This window comes from Lepidochelys kempii, chromosome 3, assembly GCF_965140265.1.
Source record: "Lepidochelys kempii isolate rLepKem1 chromosome 3, rLepKem1.hap2, whole genome shotgun sequence".
Taxonomy (NCBI): Eukaryota; Metazoa; Chordata; order Testudines; family Cheloniidae; genus Lepidochelys; species Lepidochelys kempii.
Genome location: NC_133258.1, coordinates 186,747,813 through 186,769,395, shown reverse-complemented (window position 1 = coordinate 186,769,395; position 21,583 = coordinate 186,747,813). Strand labels below are relative to the sequence as shown.

General features: G+C 44.2%; 1 protein-coding gene across 7 annotated transcripts in view; it reads right to left on the bottom strand.

Moving 5' to 3' along the window:
* The window catches only part of CCDC85A (coiled-coil domain containing 85A), a 192,575-nt gene that overhangs the window by 104,559 nt on the left and 66,433 nt on the right, over positions 1 to 21,583 (bottom strand). The window contains exon 3 of one of the 7 annotated variants that reach the window (XM_073339346.1): positions 73 to 140. The exons of the other annotated variants lie outside the window; for them this stretch is intronic. Within the exon in view, the coding sequence (XP_073195447.1) occupies positions 112 to 140 (29 nt within the window). The 3' untranslated portion in view covers positions 73 to 111. Of the gene's footprint in view, positions 1 to 72; positions 141 to 21,583 lie in introns of those variants that run through there. 7 annotated transcript variants of the gene reach the window in all.

The following is a 21,583-nucleotide window of genomic DNA, read 5'->3' as shown; positions in this document are numbered from 1 at the left end:
TTTGGTGGTTCAGGTTCTGTAGTTTCTGCATCAGAGTGCTGCTCTTTTAAGACTTCTCAAAGCATGCTCCACACCTTGTCCCTCTCAGATTTCAGAAGACACTTTAGATTCTTAATCCTTGGGTCGAGTGCTATACCTATCTGTCATAAATATAAAGGGAAGGGTAAACACCTTTAAATCCCTCCTGGCCAGAGGAAAAACCCTTTCACCTGTAAAGGGTTAAGAAGCTAAGACAACCTCACTGGCACCTGACCAAAATGACCAATGAGGAGACAAGATACTTTCAAAGCTGGAGGGGGAGAAAACAAAGGGTTCTCTCTGTCTGTGTTGTCTTTTGCCAGGACCAGATCAGGAATGAAGGTCAGAACTCCTGTAAAGGGTTAATAAGCAATCTAGTTAGATATCCGTTAGATTCTGTTTTGTTTAAATGGCTGATAAAATAAATTGTGCTCAATGGAATGTATATTCCTGTTTTTGTGTCTTTTTGTAACTTAAGGTTTTGCCTAGGGGGATTCTCTATGTTTTGAATCTGATTACCTTGAAAGGTATTTACCATCCTGATTTTGCAGAAGTGATTCTTTTACTTTTTCTCTAATTAAAATTCTTCTTTTAAGAACCTGATTGCTTTTTCCTTGTTCTTAAGATCCAAGGGTTTGGGTCCGTGTTCACCTATGCAAATTGGTGAGGATTTTTATCAAGCCTTCCCCAGGAAAGGGGGTGTAGGGCTTGGGGGCATTTTGGGGAGAAAGACATTTCCAAGTGGGCTCTTTCCCTGTTATATTTGTTAGAAGCTTGGTGGTGGCAGCAATAAAGTCCAGGGACAAAAGGTAAAATAGTTTGTACCTTGGGGAAGTTTTAACCTAAGCTGGTAAAAATAAGCTTAGGAGGTTTTTCATGCAGGTCCCCTCATCTGTACCCTAGAGTTCAGAGTGGGGAAGGAACCTTGACACTATCTTTAGAAATCTCAGATGGGTACCGTCTTTACATTTTGTCAAATCTGCAGTGAAAGTTCTCTTAAAACGAACAACATGTGCTAGGGCATCATCCGAGACTGCTATAACATGAATTATATGGTAGAATATGGGTAAAACAGAGCAGGAGACATACAATTCTCCTCCAAGGAGTTTAGTTACAAATTTAATTAACATACTATTTTTTTATCAAGCGCCATCAGCATGGAAGCCTGTCCTCTGGAATGGTGGCCAAAGCATGAAGGGGCATACAAATGTTTAGCATATCTGGCAAGGAAATACCTTGCAATGCCAGCTACAAAAGTGCCACGCCTGTTCTTACTTTCTAGTGACATTGTAAATAAGCGGGCAGCATTATCTCCCATAAAGGTAAGCAAACTTGTTTGTCTTGGCGGTTGGCTGAACAAAGAAGTTGGACTGATTGGGCTTATAGGCACTAAAGTTTTACATTGTTTTGTTTTTGAGTGCAGTTACATAACAAAAAAAATCTACATTTTTGGGTTGCACTTTCATGATAAAGATGCTGCACTGTACTACTGGTATGAGGTGAAAAAAATATTTAATACATTTCAATTGGTATTCTATTGTTTAACCATGCAATGAAAACTGTGATTAATCGTGACTAATATTTTTGACTTAATCGTGTGAGTTAACTGTGATTAATCGACAGCCCTAGTTTTAACCAACATAGGTGTTTCCTGTCTTGTGTGAAGTTTTCCTTTATCATTTTTGAGAAGTGCTAAAGTGCCCGCCCTCTTTTATTAACCACTACTTTTAAACCTTTAAGGCATAAAACTGAATATGAATGGTGTTAACTCACCAATCCAATAAAACAGCAGCTGATAAAAAATCCCTGTAAAAACGGACACATAGCTCATTCTTCTTGCAAGTTTGCCTGCAGCTTATAAAAACGAAAGTGACACTGGCATTTTTTCATAAATCCTCTGAAAAGGCCGGGATACAGCCTATCTATCAGAAAACCATCAAGCTAGATTTTCAAGTCAGGCTAAAATGATCCCAAATGAGCAGATTACTTAAAACTATATTACCCATCAAGAAAGTTTTTGTATTGAACTACCTTAGCTTTAATACCCCAAAGCTAAATGCTGAAAAATAGGAAGCTATGTCCTCAATTTGACTCCCCTTACCTTTAATGTCCATATGCATTCCTGCTGCAGCATTAATCAGCTTTGCATTTATAATAAGGCCTATCTTGTTTATCAGGCTACACAATATGCACATAGCCTTTTTTAGTCTACCTGCACATTATGGACCAAATCTTCAAAGCTGGGGTACAGCTAATGCCCCCAAAAAGCCACATATTTAGATGAGTCAAGGGGCATTTGCACACACTCAAAAAGACAGGTGTGCAGTTACCTGATCTGTATACACAAGTACCTCTTCATTCGTGGGTGGAATAGGCAAGCATGACTTTGGGGGCCCATCAGTTGTACCAGCTTTAAAAATGAGGCGCCACATGGAATAAAGCTGTTAAAGTCACTCCAAGATTAACGTGTAAATTTCTGAATTTTAAAACCAGCAATTTTCACATTCACACAAAACATACATTCATTGTGGGCCTTTCAGAAATGCTCAGCATTGGCCAAACTCTGCTCCCATTGACATTAAGGGGAATTTCAACATTGACATTCAACATTCTACAAATACATTATAAGCAAGATGAAGACCAAGGACAGAGAACAGACAGTGAGGTGGGAAAAACAATAATAAAAAACACAGCAATGGCCAAAGTGTTAAATGGCTTTAGTGTTTCAGAAAGGTTAGCAGTGATTGGAATACTAACATAGTGAACATCAATGTAAATTAAGTAGGATCTGAGGCAAAAATAGGGAAAGAACCAGTTAAGAATTATGTAGACAGGTTAGATGTCTTCAAGTCAGCAGGGCCTTACAAAACACAGAATACTTAAGGAACTTCCTGAAGAGATCTCTGAGCCATTAGTGATTATCTCTGAGAACTCATGGAAGACAGAAGAGATCCCAAAGGACTGAAAAAAGGCAAATATAGTACCTATGTGTAAACGGGGGAATAAGAACAATCCAGGGAAATATAGACAAGTCAGCTTAACTTTAGTACCCAGAAAGATAGCTCAGCAAATCATCAAACAATTTGTAAGCACTGTGAGAGACCCAGGCCAGTTGGGTACTGCAGAGTAGTAGAAGGCAGATATACTGGTCACTGGATAAGTAGTTTTCTGTTCCCTGAGTGACCAGAGTAGGGGTTGCACTAGCGCAATCAGGAACCTGCTAGAACCGATTAACAGGCAAGCTAATTAAGACACCTGGAACCAATTAACAACATACTAGAATCAATTATGGCAGGCAGACTAATCAGGACACCTGGTTTAAAAAGAACCTCCCATCAGTTACTGGAGGGCGTGCAAGGAGCAGGGAGCGAGAAGGCGTGCTGCTAGAGGACTGAGGAGTACAAGCGTGATCAGGCTTCAGGAGGAAGATCCTGTGATGAGGATAAAGAAGAAGGTGCTGGCGGGAGGCCATAGGGAAGTAGCCCAGGGAGTTGTAGCTGTCACACAGCTGATACAAGAGACATTGTAGACAGTTGCTAACCATAGGGCCCTGGGCTGGAACCCGGTGTAGAGGGCGGGCATGGGTTCCCCCCAACTTCTGAACAGACACAAGAGGAGTTGACCTGGTCTGTGAGCAACACCAGAAGGGAAGGTCTAATTTGGAAAGGGATCTGGCCTGTCCCCAACCCACTAGGTGGGACAGCAGGGACTGCAGAGATTGTTCTCTGTTCCCCCCGATGCTGGCCAGTGATGAGGTTAGCTGAGAGAATGGCAGGTTTGAGCCTCTAGCAGTAACAGTTAAACTGAGGGCTGCTGTGAACCTCTGAGGCAAGCAAATCTGCCAAAAAGTGCAGGACCCACTAAGGCAGAGGAGGAACTTTGTCACAGCACCTAGAAGATAATAAAATGATAAATAACAGTCAACATGTATTTGTCAAGAACAAATCATGTCACACCAACCTAATATCCTTCTTTGACAGGGTTAACAACCTTTGTGGATGGGGGGAAGCAGTAGATGTGATATATCTCAATTTTTGTAAGACCTTGTCTACACTACCAAGTTTTGTCACCAAAAACTGCTTTTTGTCAACCAAACAGTGAGTTCGTACACACTGCGATGCGACTTTTGTCAGGAAAAATGCCCGGTTTGGTGACTAAATACATCCATCCCAACAAGAGACTTATGTCTTTTTCCTCTACGTTTTTCTTGACAATGTGCCAGTGTAGACACCATGCTTGATTTCATCACTTTCATGGGCCTCCAAGAGGTGTCCCACAATGCCCATCCTGACCGCTCTGGTCAGCAGTTTACCTAGCTGCAGGGCAGTGGAGTTCAAACAACCATCTGCCCCTCCCCCTTAAAAGCCCCGGGAATTTTTGAAATTCTATTTCCTGCTTGCTCAGTGTGGAGAGGCCTCAACGCATCTTCCTAGGTGACCATGATGGGTTATTAAACCAAACGCTCTCCCGCTTGGACCACTGCGAAGCTGTTGGATCTGATCGGTATACGGGGAGAGGAGGCTATGCAGTCCCAGCTGCGCTTGAGCCGTAGGAATTGGGATACCTATGGGCACATTTCTCTAGACTTGTGCTAAAAGGGCTATGATCAGGACATGCTGCAGTGAAGAGCGGAGATAAAGGAGCTGAGGCAGGCGTACCAGAAAGTGAGGGAGGCAAACCGTCACTCCAGTGCTTCAACTTCACGCTGCCGGTTCTATAAGGAGATGGATGCTATCCTCAATGGCAACCCCACCTCCACCTCCAATACCCCCATGGATACTTTGGAGGGAACAGAGGCAGCAGAAAGAGGACCTAACCCAAAGGATGAAGAGGTGGAGTTAGATGAGGATGTGCAGCTCCTGGCAGAGTTGCTCAGTGAGGCAGGCAGTCAGGAATTGTTCTCCACTCCTGAGGTGTCTAGCCAGTCTCAGCAGTCGCTCTCTGGGGAGCAAGAAGCAGGAGGTCAGACGCCTGGTAAGTGGCTGTGGCTTGTGTAGTGCAGAGGTGCATTCAGTGTATAGAAATGTGGGACGCTGACTATGTTTCTCTGAGGTGGACATTTTCCTGTGTAGCTAATCAGTACGGTGTAATAGAGTGTTGATGCACAGCGAGATCTCATGGGAATCCTTCAGAGAGATCTCCAGGAAAGTTTCCTGGAGGTACTCAGTAATCCTCTGCTGAAAGTTCCACTGCAGAGCATCTTTGTTCCTTCCCCCATTGTATGAAACTTTCCCATGCCATTCAGCAATCACTTGTACAGGGACCAATGCAGCACATGGGCAAGCAGCATAATGAGCAGGGTGGAAGCCACAAGCGTGGAGTAGATGTATCCTTGTTTCCCTGCTTACCCTTGGCAGTGAGATGTCTGCTAGAATGACCCCTGCCTGTGGAAAAGTGTGGGAGAATTTTAGATTTTTTTCCCCATAGAATGCTGCACCATGACCCTTGGAGAGAGTGCAGGTTCTTTTCCCCATGTGGAGCATTGCCCCCAACCCCCGCAACACTCATCATGGTTTGGCTGTTCACAGAGATGTGTGCCCAGCTTGGGTCAGTGAGACAGTGATTACAATGTTGCAAAAGGTGTACTTAACTGAAATGTTACAATGCTGTGTGTGAATTTAACAATCCCACTTCTGTGCATTGTTCCCTGTACTTCTCCAGATGAAGCCTTCAGGAACACCCCACATACCCCTGCTGAGCATTTCTGCCAGATAAAAAAGCGCCCAAGACACAGCAAAGAAGACATGTTCCAGGAGGTCCTGCAGTGCTCCAATGCAAAAAAGAAAAGAAAAAAGGAAACATAAGGAGTGCTGGGAAGCTGAACAGCAGGACAGAAAAGAGAATCAAGTGTTAGTTAAGGACACAACTGAGAGGATGATTAAAGTAATGGAGGAGCACACACAGATGTTGCAGGCCTTAATGGTGCTGCAGACTGAGCAGATCCATGCACGCCCTCCCATGCAGCACATTCAGAACACTTTTCCATGCCCCCCCCAAACTCTGCCCATACATTCCTTTCCACTTTCTGGGATTTCTCGGTTTCCCCTTCACTCCACCCCCTCAGACAACTTTCACAATGATAGCTGCCCTTTCCTGGTTCCTCCTTTCCTAGCAGGCATCTGTGTGTTTGTGTGTGCTATTTCTTGTTCAATAAAATCAAAGTTCTTTAATGGTGAATCACCTTTATTTTTTTCTACAAATTGAGATTGCAGGCACTACCAATACATGCGCAGGCATTGTTATCACTGTCTTACAGGAACATAAGGCCCAAAATGCCACCATTGTGTACTGGGAAAAGTAGCACCTTTGACAGATATATACATTACTGGTGCTCATTCTCAAAATGCTGCCTCAAAGCCTCCCTGATTCCAGCTGCCCTCCTCTGGGCTCCTCTGACAGCCCTGGTATCTGGCTGCTCAAAATCAGCAGCCAAGTGGTCTGCCTCAGCACTCTACCCCGAACAAACCTTCCAGCCTTAGCTTCACAGAGATTATGCAACATACAGCACACAGCTATGACCATGGGAATATTATCCTCGTTAAGGTCTAGCCTGCCATAAAGGTATCGCCAGCACACCTTTAATCTGCCAAAGGCACATTCAACTATCATCTGGCACCTACTCAGACTGTTATTGAACCTCTCCTTACCGTTGTTCAAGTTTACAGTGTAAGGTTTCATGAGCCATGGCTGTGAGGGATATGCTGGGTCTCCCAGGATCAGTATGGGCATTTCAACATCCCCCATGATAATCTTCTGGTTTGGAAAGAACGTCCTCACTTGTAGTTTTCTGTACAGGCTGGTGTTCCTGAAGATGTGTGCGTCTTGCACCTTCCCAGACCACCCCACGCTGATGTCAGTGAAACACCCTCAGTGAAACACAAGTGCCTGTAACACCATGAAGAAGTACCCCTTCCTATTGATGTACTCTGTTGCAAGGTGGTCTGGTGCCAAAATTGAAATATGTGTTCCATCTATCACCCTTCCATATTTAGGGAACCCCATTTCTGCAAAGCCGTCCACTATTTCATGCACATTTCCCAGAGTCACGGTCCTTCGTAGCAGGCTGTGAATAATTGCCCTGCATACTTGCATTAATGCAGCCCCACTCCAAATTGATTTGCAACCGACTGATAGCAGTCTGGAGTTGCCAGCTTCCACACAGCAATTGTCACATGCTTCTCTACCAATAGGACGGAGCTCTCATTCTGTGTCCTTGCACCTCAGGTCTGGGGCGAGCTCCACACACAGTTCCAGGAAGGTGGCTTTCCACATCCAAAAGTTCTATAGCCACTGCTCTCCACCCCTCTCCTGCATGACGACATGATCCCACCATTCAGTGCTTGTTTCGTGAGCCGAAAAGCGACTGTCTACCCTATGCAGCTGCTCTGTGAATGCCAAAAGCAATTTAAAGTTGCTCCTATCCATGTCACGCAGAATGTCAGATGCCTGCGAGTCTTCTTCAGTTAGGAACTTGATGATTAACTGCACTGCCATGCGTGACATCTTCATGACAGTTAACAAAGCACAGGAGAGCAGTGTGGGATCCCTCTCTTATCACAAAGATGCCGAGGTGCATAGCAAAGAAAGGCTGTTGCAAAAATGCCGCAAAAGAAAGCTGGAAGCCCATGTACTGCGGGGACATAAAGCAATGCATCACATTTAGCCAGGTCCCAAGATGTGCCGCGATGCAATTCGCTCTGCCTTCCATAGCAACAGAAGGTGTCGAGCTGGACTGTGGGATAGTTACGCACAGTGCAACACTCACACTGTTGATGATGGTGCCCCCATTGTGGGTGCGATCTGCCGACAGAGGGAGCAAGTGTGAACATGAGATTCCGATTTTTATTATGTTAACTTTTGGGTGTTGCCATCACTTTTGTCAACAAAAATTAGTAGTGTAGACATAGCCTAAATCTTTTGATACTGTCTCATATGACCTTCTCATAAGCAAATTACGGAAATACAGCCTAGACAAGACTACTATACAGTGGTGCACAACTGCTTGGAAAACTATACACAGAGAGTACTTATCAATGGTTCACAGTCAAGCTGGAAGGGCATATCAAGTGGGGTCCTATACAGACATCTGTCCTGGGTCCAGTTCTGTTCAATATAGTCATAAATGATTTGGAAAATGGCATAGAGAGTACACTTATAAAGTCTGTGGACAATACCAAGCTGGGAAGATTTGCAAGAATTTAGGAGGACAGAATTAGAATTCAAAATGATCTTAACAAACTGGAATAACTATGAAATAAACAGAATTAAATTCATAAGGACAAATAAAAAGTATTTAATTTAGGAAGGAAAAATCAATTGCACAAATGCAAAATGGGAAATGACTGCCTAGGAAGGAGTACTGCAGAAAAGGATCTGGGGTTATAGTGGATCACAAATTAAATAGGAGTCAACTATGTAATATTGTTGCAACAAAGCAGACACCATTCTGGAATGTAAAGCAGGTGTGTAAGCAAGACACAAGGAGTAATCTTCCACTCTACTCAGCACTGATCAGGCCTCAGTGGGAATACTGTGTCCAGTTTTGGGCACCACATTTCAGGAATCATAGAATATCAGGGTTGGAAGGGACCTCAGGAGGTCATCTAGTCCAACCCCCTGCTCACAGCAGGACCAATCCCCAATTAAATCATCCCAGCCAGGGCTTTGTCAAGCCTGACCTTAAAAACTTCTAAGGAAGGAGATTCTACCACCTCCCTAGGTAACGCATTCCAGTGTTTCACCACCCTCCTAGTGAAAAAGTTTTTCCTAATATCCAACCTAAACCTCCCCCACTGCAACTTGAAAGTGGACACAATGGAGAAAGTCCAGAGGAGAGCAACAAAAATGATTAAAGGTCTAGAAAATATGATCTACAAGGAAAGATTGAAAAAAATGAGTATGTTTACTCTGGAGAAGAGAAGACTGAGGGGGCACATGATAACAAACTTCAAGTATGTAAAAGGTTGTTATAAAAAGGAGAGTGATAAATTGTTCTCCTTATCCACTGAGGTCAGAACAAGAAGTAATGGACTTAAATTGAAGCAAGAGAGATTGAGGTTAGACATTAGAAAAACATCCTAACTGTAAAGGTAGTTAAGCACTGGAACAAATTAACTAAAGAAGTTGTGGAATGTCAGTCATTGGGGGGCAGGGTTAAGAATAAGTTAGATACACACCTGTCAGGGATGGTCTAGATCAGTGGTCCCCAGCATGGTGCCCGCAGGCACCATGGCGCCCGCCGGGGCATTTATGTGCGCCTGCCTCCTGACAAGGGAGCACTTCCGCTGGACAACCCGCCACTGAGGAGCGCGGCCACCGGACAACCAGCTCCAAAATGCCACCCAGAAGTGGCAACGCCAACAAGTGTCGCCACCGAAATACCGCTGCTTCTCGGCGGCATTTTGGCGGCAGCACGTCTTGATGACGCCACTTCTCGGTGGCATTTTGGCAGCTGGTCGTCCGGCGCCCACCACACTCTTCTGGGAACATGAATATGCTATTGCAACAGAAAGGTTGGGGACCACTGATCTAGATAATACTTAGACCTGCCTCAGAACAAGGAACTGGACTAGAGGACCTATTGATATCCCTTCAACTCCTGCATTTCTATGATGCTATAGTCTCCTCTCATTCTACCCTTTCTCATAAATGTCTCCCACCAATTCAGAAGTTTCAATTTTAAGAATTATTTACATTACAAAAAGTAATAATATATTTATATATTTTCCTTATAACACATTATGTACTTGTCCAAAAAGTTATTTTTCCTATTACAGTTGCTTGACCTGTTGGACCCATATAAACTACATTGAAACTTTCAAACCAGTTATATACAAGGGGCACATCTACAACCACTGAAGTACATCTAGAGTAACAAATGGTACCTCCAGCTGTACAGAACCTCTTACCATCTTACTGGGGAACTGGTTCATCCCTGACTCTGATAGACCTAAAAACCACCAGTATTGCTTCATGCAGCACAGAGATGTTCCATAGAGATTGGGCTGGTTGCCAGCCATCTTGATTTTGCTGAGATGATCCCGCTTCCCAAAGTGCTGTTTGCAGGATGGTAACAAGTCATAAAATTACTTTTAGAGATGAAGGAATATTACTAAGGTTCATGCGGCTGGATGACATTTTAACACATCATGTTGAGTATGATGCAAAATTGTTGTGGTAATCAGTATTAAGATAGTACCTCGATCCTCAGCTGAGAGCAGAGGCCCATTTTGCTAATCACTGTCAGAACGCCTATTAAGAGATAGTCCCTACTTTGAAGAGTCTAAATAGACAAGACAATCTTAGGATAGGAGAAAGAAAGTATTATTACTCTTGTTTTACAGATGGGGCACTGATATACAGTGACTTCAAGGGAACACTTACAAAAGCATTCAGTGTTAGCCTGACTCTGCTCTTCTTGGAGTTTTACCATTGATTTCAAGGGAAGCAGCATTAGATCAATGTTGGATGCTTTTGAAAATCCAACTCTGAGTGATTTGGTCATACTGGGAGTCTATGATAGAGTTAGGAAGTAAACCCAGAACTCCTAAATCTCAGACCAGTGCCTTAACCTTAAGGCCATCTTTATTCCCAAACAGAATGATGTCTTGATTCCAGATGAGTTTCCTCCAAAAGGACAAAAACATTCTACTGTTCAAGTACTAGCATGGCTGAACTCAGTTTAATTTATGAGCTCTCCTAAAGTAGCCCATAGGCAAAGACAAAGAAAGCTGGATGTAACCTGGGATTAGTTTCTCTAATATAGAATTTTTTTCCATAACTTACATTTCATTACTTTGCACTTCAGAAGTCAATAATTTGAAATCATTGTTTTGTGACTGCACAGCTAAGTCGTTTAACACACACAGGAATTTACTGCACTATCAATTCACTTTTTACAACTTTTTTCAAGGATAAAGACCAGAACACCAAGGGCTCGTTAAGAAAACTGTCTCTTTCATAAGTACAGCTGTTCATCAGATAGGCAAGCCAAATGTAGCCATGAAAGCCCAAACACTAATCACTCAGATAAATTCAATGATGACAGTAAAAAAATCATGAGGGGTTTTAACCGAGCAGAACTGGGGTGTGTTTTTTTTGGCTTGTTGGGTTTACTGGCTATTAAACAGGAATGATGTCAATAATTTACAGTGATCAGTTGTGATATACCATCAGATCAGAGTCAGATGGAGGTACATTGAGTCATATAATTAGTCCACGGGGATTTGCATAATTACAGTATGTTTATTTACTTTACCAGCCATGAAGGACAGAGACCCTACTCACAAATTTTGAAAATAATTTTTTAAAAAAGATTTTTCAGAAGCTTTACATCTGTGTGGGAAACTGTGCTTTCAAGACAGAGAAAGAACAAACCTGTGCTGTGCATTTACTTCAGTGAGGGACCCAGTCAAAGAGAATGAAAAGCAATTAGTTCAGGAAGGTGGAGTTCTCCTTCGGACACGGTCAAGGACAATTTGAAGCCTCAGGTGACACTTTACTTATGGTTATATAAAATCTTTAGAAGTTAAAATTGATAATGGATTGTGGCAGGGAGTTGGGGATGGAACAAAAGTATCTTTATTTTTAACATAAACACTATCTCAGATGATTAAGATATTGTAAAGATTTGTAGCAACACAACTGCAGGAGGCTCAGTGTCTCAGCAGAACCTTTTCTGATAATTCACATTGGCCAATATAAAGAAAACTAGTATCAAGCTTTACCTGGCAAATTCTGCTCTTATTTACAAACACGACTTCAATGGAGTTGTAACCAAGAACAAAATTTGGCTAGTTAGATATAGCTGAATAATTTTGCCAGCCTTTGGCATGAAAGTAACCGTTAATAGCACACTGCTGCACTACCCAACAGTTCATGACAAGAAGTGCATGATAATGTACCCAGTTAAAATTTACAGGGGAACTGTGGATAAGCAAAATGTAATACCCATGTTAACGCATGGAACAAAACATTGGAAAACTCTCCCATTCTCATAAAAACTGCCTGGCACGTTAAACAAGTAAGAAGGATTTCAATTTAATCTCTCATCCTCAACTCTCACCATGTTTATTACTGACTCAGAGGAAAAATGCTGTGTACTGCATTACCAACATCACTTCCTGCAGCCCTCGGGTTTTCCTTAGAGGATGCCCATCCAAGTAATGACCCTGCCTTTCCCTGCTTAGCTTATAAAATGAGTACAGTATAGCTTGAGATAGTATAGCTACACTAAACATAAGCATATTCGTCTGCTCACAAATGTTCATTTCACTGCACACTTACACATGGGCATACTGAGTTCTGACAAGATCTTGCTTTCTACTGAAGTGCACAATTAAATAATTTTCAGATGCTTAGAAATGCCTTGATTGTGATGGACACAGTACTCCAGATGAGGCTCACCAAAGCCAAATAGAGGGGAATGATCATGTCCCTTGATCTGCTGGCAATGCTCTTACTTATACAGCCCAAAATGCCATTAGCCTTCTTGGCAACAAGGGCAAACTGTTGACTTATATCCAGCTTCTCGTCCACTGTAACCCCTAGGTCGTTTTCTGCAGAACTGCTGCCTAGCCACTTGGTCCCTATTCTGTAGTAGTGCATGGGATTCTTCCATCCTAAGTGCAGGACTCTGCACTTGCCCTTGTTCAACCTCATCAAATTTCTTTTGGCCCAATCCTCTAATTTGTCTAGGGCCCTCTGTATCCTATCCCTACCTTCCAGTGTATCTACCACTCCTCCCAGTTTAGTGTCATCTGCAAACATGCTGAGTATGCAATCCACGCCATCCTCCAGATCATTAATGAAGATTTGAACAAAATCGGCCCCAGGACCAACCCTTGGGACACTCTGCTTGATACCGGCTGCCAACTAGACATGGAGTCATTGCTCATTACCTGTTGAGCCTGATGGTCTAGACAGTTTTCTGTCCACCTTATAGTCCATTCATCCAGGCCATACTTCTTTAACCTGCTGGCAAGAATACTGTGGGAGACCATATCAAAACCTTTGCTAAAGTCCAGGAATAACACATCCACTGCTTTCCCCTCATCCACAGAGCCAGTTATCTCATCATGGAAGGCAATTAGATTAGTCAGGCATGACTTGCCCTTGGTGAATCCATGCTGACTGTTCCTGATCACTTTCTTCTCCTCTAAGTGCTTCGAAATTGATTCCTTGAGAACCTGATCCATGATATTTCCAGGGACTGAGGTGAGGCAGACCGGTCTGTAGTTCCCCGGATCCTTCTTCTTCCCTTTCTTAAAGATGGGCACTACATTAGCCTTTTTCCAGTCGTCCGGGACCTCCCCCGATCACCATGAGTTTTCAAAGATAACGGTCAATGGCTCTGCAATCACATCCGCTCTGCAGGGGGTGGGCCCTGGGGCTGTCTGTTTGTTTGTTTCAGGGAAGCCTGGCTGTTTAAAAATAAGCCAGAGATTCGCCAACCAGCTGAGCGGCGGCAAACCAGCTAAGCAGCAGGGAACAGCAGAGCAGCACACAGCAGGAGTTTGCCTGGGATTGGTGAGCATCCGAGTGCGTGTTTGCTGAGTAAGTATCCGAGTGTGTGTTTGCCGGGAGGGCAGTGTGAGAGCCTGAGTGACTGCCTGATTGGCTGGTAGCCTGCAGGGGGCGGGCACTGGGGCTGTCTGTTTGTTTGTTTCAGGGAAGCCTGGCTGTTTAAAAATAGCCAGAGCTTCGCCAACCAGCTGAGCGGCGGCGAACCAACTGAGCAGCGGGGAACAGCAGAGCAGCACACAGCAGGAGTTTGCCTGGGAGTTCGCCTGGAGTGAGCCCAGTGAGGCTTACATCTTGCCAACTTCTCTGAGGAAGCTCATAGTAGGAAGGTGATATGGAAGGGGGGGGGCTTCAGCTGTTGTGACCTGCACTGGATGTGCCATGTTTGTCTTTCTTCCACAGGACAGAAGCGACTTTGTGTGTACAAAGTGCAAGCTGGTCTTCATACTGGAAGAGAAGATTGAAGGTCTGGAGCAACAGATAACGACCCTGCGCTGCATACGAGAAACGGAGGATTTTCTGGACAAAAGTCAGGATATGCTTCTACGAGCACAAAGCTCTAAAGATTTAGAGCAGGTTGCACAGCAGAGCCAAGAGGCCAGTGAAGAAGCTTGGCAACATGTGACCTCCAGAAGAAGAAGGGGGAATGTCCGGGTTCCAGCAACGCAGACACAGGTAACTAACCGCTTTCATGTTCTCTCCACAGGTACCATTTCGGAGAGTGGACCAGATGATATGTCTGGGGGGAGAAAGCAGAAGGAGACTCCGCTGGTTGGAAGGCATGAGATGCACTGTCCTGAGATGGGGGGTTCCACGACCACCACTCCCAAGAGAAGGAGGCGGGTGGTGGTGGTCGGGGACTCTCTCCTCCGGGGGACTGAGTCATCTATCTGCCGCCCTGACTGGGAAAACTGAGAAGTCTGCTGCTTGCCGGGGGCTAAGATTCGCGATGTGACGGAGGGACTGCCGAGACTCATCAAGCCCTCGGATCGCTACCCCTTCCTGCTTCTCCACATGGGCACCAATGATACTGCCAAGAATGACCTTGAGCGGATCACTGCGGACTACGTGGCTCTGGGAAGGATAAAGGAGTTTGAGGCGCAAGTGGTGTTCTCGTCCACCCTCCCTGTGGAAGGAAAAGGCCTGGGTAGGGACCGTCGAATCCTGGAAGTCAACGAATGGCTACGCAGGTGGTGTCGGAGAGAAGGCTTTGGATTCTTTGACCATGGGATGTGGGTGGGCAGAGTGCTGGGCAGAGACGGGCTCCACCTTACGAAGAGAGGGAAGAGCATCTTTGCGAGCAGGCTGGCTAACCTAGTGAGGAGGGCTTTAAACTAGGTTCACCGGGGAAGGAGACCAAAGCCCTGAGGTAAGTGGGAAAGCGGGATACCGGGAGGAAGCACAGGCAGGAATGTCTATGAGGGGAGGGCTCCTGCCTCATACTGAGAATGAGGGGCGATCAGCAGGTTATCTCAAGTGCTTATATACGAATGCACAAAGCCTTGGAAACAAGCAGGGAGAACTGGAGGTCCTGGTGATGTCAAGGAATTATGACGTGATTGGAATAACAGAGACTTGGTGGGATAACTCACATGACTGGAGTACTGTCATGGATGGTTATGAACTGTTCAGGAAGGACAGGCAGGGCAGAAAAGGTGGGGGAGTAGCACTGTATGTAAGGGAGCAGTATGACTGCTCAGAGCTCCGGTACGAAACTGCAGAAAAACCTGAGTGTCTCTGGATTAAGTTTAGAAGTGTGAGCAACAAGAGTGATGTAGTGGTGGGAGTCTGCTATAGACCACCAGACCAGGGGGATGAGGTAGATGAGGCTTTCTTCCGGCAGCTCGCAGAAGCTACTAGATCGCACGCCCTGGTTCTCATGGGTGACTTTAATTTTCCTGATATCTGCTGGGAGAGCAATACAGCGGTGCATAGACAATCCAGGAAGTTTTTGGAAAGCGTAGGGGACAATCTCCTGGTGCAAGTGCTAGAGGAGCCAACTGGGGGGGAGCTTTTCTTGACCTGCTGCTCACAAACCGGGAAGAATTAGTGGGGGAAGCAAAAGTGGATGGGAATCTGGGAGGCAGTGACCATGAGTTGGTTGAGTTCAGGATCCTGACACAGGGAAGAAAGGTAAGCAGCAGGATACGGACCCTGGACTTCAGGAAAGCAGACTTCGACTCCCTCAGGGAACGGATGGGTAGGATCCCCTGAGGGACTAACATGAAGGGGAAATGAGTCCAGGAGAGCTGGCTGTATTTCAAGGAATCCCTGTTGAGGTTACAGGGACAAACCATCCTGATGTGTCGAAAGAATAGTAAATATGGCAGCGACCAGCTTGGCTTAATGGTGAAATCCTAGCGGATCTTAAACATAAAAAAGAAGCTTACAAGAAGTGGAAGTTTGGACATATGACCAGGGAAGAGTATAAAAATATTGCTCGGGCATGTAGGAATGAAATCAGGAGGGCCAAATCGCACCTGGAGCTGCAGCTAGCAAGAGATGTCAAGAGTAACAAGAAAGGTTTCTTCAGGTATGTCGGCAACAAGAAGAAAGCCAAGGAAAGTGTGGGCCCCCTAATGAATGAGGGAGGCAACCTAGTGACAGAGGATGTGGAAAAAGCTAATGTACTCAATGCTTTTTTTGTCTCTGTCTTCGCTAACAAGGTCAGCTCCCAGACTGCTGCTCTGGGCATCACAACATGGAGAATAAATGGCCAGCAGTCTGTGGAGAAATAGATGGTTAGGGACTATTTAGAAAAGCTGGACATGCACAAGTCCATGGGGCTAGACGAGCTGCATCTGAGAGTGCTAAAGGAATTGGCGGCTGTGATTGCAGAGCCATTGGCCATTATCTTTGAAAACTCGTGGCGAACAGGGGAAGTCCCGGATGACTGGAAAAAGGCTAATGTAGTACCAATCTTTAAAAAAGGGAATAAGGAGGATCCTGGGAACTACAGGCCAGTCAGCCTCACCTCAGTCCCCGGAAAAATCATGGAGCAGGTCCTCAAAGAATTAATCCTGAACCACTTACATGAGAGGAAAGTGATCAGGAACAGTCAGCATGGATTCACCAAGGGAAGGTCATGCCTGACTAATCTAATCGCCTTCTATGATGAGATTACTGGTTCTGTGGATGAAGGGAAAGCAGTGGATGTATTGTTTCTTGACTTTAGCAAAGCTTTTGACACGGTCTCCCACAGTATTCTTGTCAGCAAGTTAAAGAAGTATGGGCTGGATGAATGCACTATAAGGTGGGTAGAAAGTTGGCTAGATTGTCAGGCTCAACGGGTAGTGATCAATGGCTCCATGTCTAGTTGGCAGCCGGTGTCAAGTGGAGTGCCCCAGGGGTCGGTCCTGGGGCCGGTTTTATTCAATATCTTCATAAATGATCTGGAGGATGGTGTGGATTGCACTCTCAGCAAATTTGCGGATGATACTAAACTGGGAGGAGTGGTAGATATGCTGGAGGGCAGGGATAGGATACAGAGGGACCTAGACAAATTGGAGGATTGGGCCAAAAGAAATCTGATGAGGTTCAATAAGGATAAGTGCAGGGTCCTGCACTTAGGACGGAAGAACCCAATGGACAGCTACAGACTAGGGACCGAATGGCTAGGCAGCAGTTCTGCGGAAAAGGACCTAGGGGTGACAGTGGACGAGAATCTGGATATGAGTCAGCAGTGTGCCCTTGTTGCCAAGAAGGCCAATGGCATTTTGGGATGTATAAGTAAGGGCATAGCGAGCAGATCGAGGGACGTGACCATCCCCCTCTATCATAGAATCATAGAATATCAGGGTTGGAAGGGACCCCAGAAGGTCATCTAGTCCAACCCCCTGCTCAAAGCAGGACCAATTCCCAGTTAAATCATCCCAGCCAGGGCTTTGTCAAGCCTGACCTTAAAAACCTCTAAGGAAGGAGATTCTACCACCTCCCTAGGTAACGCATTCCAGTGTTTCACCACCCTCTTAGTGAAAAAGTTTTTCCTAATATCCAATATTCAATATTCTACCTCTATGGTGGTAGAATCTCCTTCCTTAGAAGTTTTTAAGGTCAGGCTTGACAAAGCCCTGGCTGGGATGATTTAATTGGGGATTGGTCCTGCTTTGAGCAGGGGGTTGGACTAGATGACCTCCTGAGGTCCCTTCCAACCCTGATATTCTATGATTCTATGATCTGCCAACTTCTTTAGCACCCTCGGATGCAGCGCATCCAGCCCCATAGACTTGTGCTCGTCCAGTTTTTCTAAATAGTCCTGAATCACTTCTTTCTCCACAGAGAGCTGGTCACCTCCTCCCCATGTTGTGCTGCCCAGTACAGTACTCTGGAAGCTGACCTTGTTCGTGAAGACAGAGGTAAAAAAAGCATTGAGTAAATTAGCTTTTTCCACATCCTCTGTCACTAGGTTGCTTCCATCATTCAGTAAGGTCACTTTCCTTGACCTTCTTCTTGTTGCTAACATACCTGAAGAAACCCTTCTTGTTACTCTTAACATCTCTTGCTAGCAGAAAATCCAAGTGTGATTTGGCCTTCCTGATTTCACTCCTGCATGCCTGAGCAATATTTTTATACTCCTTCCTGGTCATTTGTCCAAACTTCCACTTCTTGTAAGCTTCTTTTTTGTGTTTAAGATCAGCAAGTATTTCACTAAAAGAAAAGGAGTACTTGTGGCACCTTAGAGACTAACCAATTTATTTGAGCATAAGCTTTCGTGAGCTACAGCTCACTTCATTGGATGCATACTGTGGAAACTGCAGAAGACATTATATACACAGAGACCATGAAACAGTACCTCCTCCCACCCCACTCTCCTGCTGGTAATAGCTTATCTAAAGTGATCACTCTCCTTACAATGTGTATGATAATCAAGTTAGGCCATTTCCAGCACAAATCCAGGTTTTCTCACCCTCCGCCCCCCCCCCCCCCACACACACACACACAAACTCACTCTCCTGCTGGTAATAGCCTATCCAAAGTGACCACGCTCTTTACAATGTGTATGATAATCAAGGTGGGCTATTTCCAGCACAAATCCAGGTTTTCTCACCCCCGAGAGTGATCACTTTAGATAAGCTATTACCAGCAGGAGAGTGGGGTGGGAGGAGGCATTGTTTCATGGTCTCTGTGCATATAATGTCTTCTGCAGTTTCCACAGTATGCATCCGATGAAGTGAGCTGTAGCTCACAAAAGCTTATGCTCAAATAAATTGGTTAGTCTCTAAGGTGCCACAAGTACTCCTTTTCTTTTTGTGAATACAGACTAACACGGCTGTTAATCTGAAACAAGTATTTCACTGTTAAGTCAAGATGGTGTCCTGCCATATTTACTATTCTTTCTACACATTTAGATTCTCTCCCAGACGATTGTCTAAGCTAAATGCAAATGCTGATTTAAGCATCATTTGGAAATGTCCCTTTTCATCATGTCAGCATTTTCTATAGTGTGCTATTGAGAAAAAAGGACTGTGTTTTGATTAGTGAAATAAATGAGACCTAGAATACTAAACAGGAAAGTGGAGAAGAAGAAGAAGAAGAAGAGGTGGTAGTGGCAGCAGCAGAAAGATGCACAAGATTTTACCACCTTCAAATTGTAAAGAGCTAAAACATATTTCCTGATCCACTAAACTGTCAGATGAGAATGGTGCCATTTTAGCACACTCTCAACCAGCTTATTTCTATTAACTGACAAACCATTCATTAATTTACTTAAAGTAAAGAATAAGGGCTAAATTGTGCCCTCGGTTATTCATGTGCATGGAACTTGTGTGTGTGTGTCTTGGGCTAGAGTCTGGCTCCAGGTATCCACATTTGTGTAATTCTGACACTTCTTTGTCTAGATCTTTGTTTCACAAACCATCAATATAAAATATGTAGAATGGAGCCACAAAAATAGTTTTCTCCACAGTACAGTATAGAGCGATGCAGCATTCCATACCTCATATTATTACTATTACTACAGTTGGAAAGCTCCTCTTTCAAGGTATATATGCCAGCAAGCAAAATGCAGAGCCCTGAAATCCTGTTTCAGGAAAGAAATTCAATTTGATCCATATGACTTCTGTGATATTTAAACTCAACACAGAGAAGTTAATTAAACCTCTATCCAGTTAAGCAGAGTTTTTAAGAGTAGTAGTGAACTGAATACAAATAGTAGAGATCACAGAATCTCAGACAGCATGACCTGATCCTGTTCCAGTGGAAGCTAATGCAACACTCCCAGTGGCCTCAAAGGGAGCAGAAACAGTCCCCCATATCTTAAATTTGCCATTCAGTTTTATTTTCATTTTCTCAAGAGGAGTTTTGAACATTTCCCAAGTTCTTGTATCCCTTCTCCCCATAATCATAGAATATCATGGTTGGAAGGGACCACAGGTGGTCATCTAGTCCAACCCTCTGCTCAAAGCAGGACCAATCCCCAATTGCCCCAGATCTCTAAATGGTCCCCTCAAGGATTGAGATCACAACCCTGGGTTTAGCAGGCCAATGCTCAAACCAGTGAGCTATCCCTCCCCTATCCTAAGGGTCATTCTGTATTTGTCACAAGAGGAATACAAATAACACCTCATTAGGAGCCAGGAAATATCCCCCCTTGATCATACCTATGATTTTACAGTTCTAAAGGGCATAACAGGCATGTGTTTAGAATTGTCACTGTTTTCTTCCCTCTCGTCCTTCTCTACTTACCCTAATCTTTTCCCACACTGGTAGTAACCACTAATGTGAGAAACAAAGAATATGATGTCCCTTTTCAAAAGCCCATTGTCAAGAACAAAGCCCAGACCCCTATGCAAACAAATCACAAAAGATTTCTACCCAACAAGCTCTTTCTACCCAACAGGGTAAATTTCCTCTCTACTTTTGCCATTCCATGTCTCACAGAAAACAAAACCAAAAAAGAGGTAATGAATAACCTAAGTAAAACATTCTAGAACTGCCAGTGTAGTATTCCAAACATACATCACTCTCATTCCCAAGGAGTCAGTTGCATGTTGAGTAGTAATTTTATTTCTGCTTCAGAGACAGTGATGATCTTTTGAATGTTTTGTGAAAATACATAGCCCCACCCTCTATCCTTTTCAGTACCTTCAGGACTATGTTCTGGACATATCACTTTCCAAATACGATTGACAAATGTGGTGCATGCAAAAGACTAATACCAGACTCAAATAACTGAGAAGTCCTCTCAGATCTTCAGCTGGTGTAACCAGAGTAACTATACGGACTTCAATGGAATTATGCGCATTTACACCAATTGAGGATCTGGCCTACGCTGTTTTCTTTTGCTGCCCAATCAATTCAGCTAAATGACTGTATTTCACATGCATCACTCTGAGCAACCGTGGTTTATAGCATAAGGCACCTGAGATATTGCCCAAGGTGAGGCCCAAGGTCAACATAGGGGAGTCTGTGGGCATTCGCTACAAGAAATATTTAGAAAAACTATTTTTAAAATGGGGACTTCTTTGCTTAGTTCAAGCACTGGTATCATTACATTTTTATTTCTATGGCAGACTCGTTTGCTTTCATTTTCCCCTATAAAGCTGAAAATTCCTCAGCACAGTTGGCTCTCCCCATACCAATATTCACGAACTCCTTCATGGGAATGTTTAGGAAAGGGCTCATAGCCCCTTTCGCTCTTGTCTGAGAACCTAGTCCAACAACCAGTGAAGTCAGTGGCAGTTTTTTCCATTGCTTCAATGATCTGATAGATGATCCATTACTCCTGTCGTGACTTAGCCTTCACTGAGGTCAGAGCCCTTCTCTCCAAGGCACCCAAGAACAGGTATCCCGAACATGACATTTCCTCATCCAGCACCATTTGTTTGAAATACACGGACACCAATACAAAGAGAACACCTATCTGTGCAACCTCATGACTTAGGAGCATAGTATTTCCAAAAATCTGCTCTCAGTTACAGTATTCACAGCTGGAGTAAATGAGATTTCAGTGGAGTTACACCAATGGCACTGGGGCTGGGAGCTGAATTTGATCCAGGGTGCACAATACAGTTCTACTCTTGGCAGAAGACCACGTCTCAAGCAA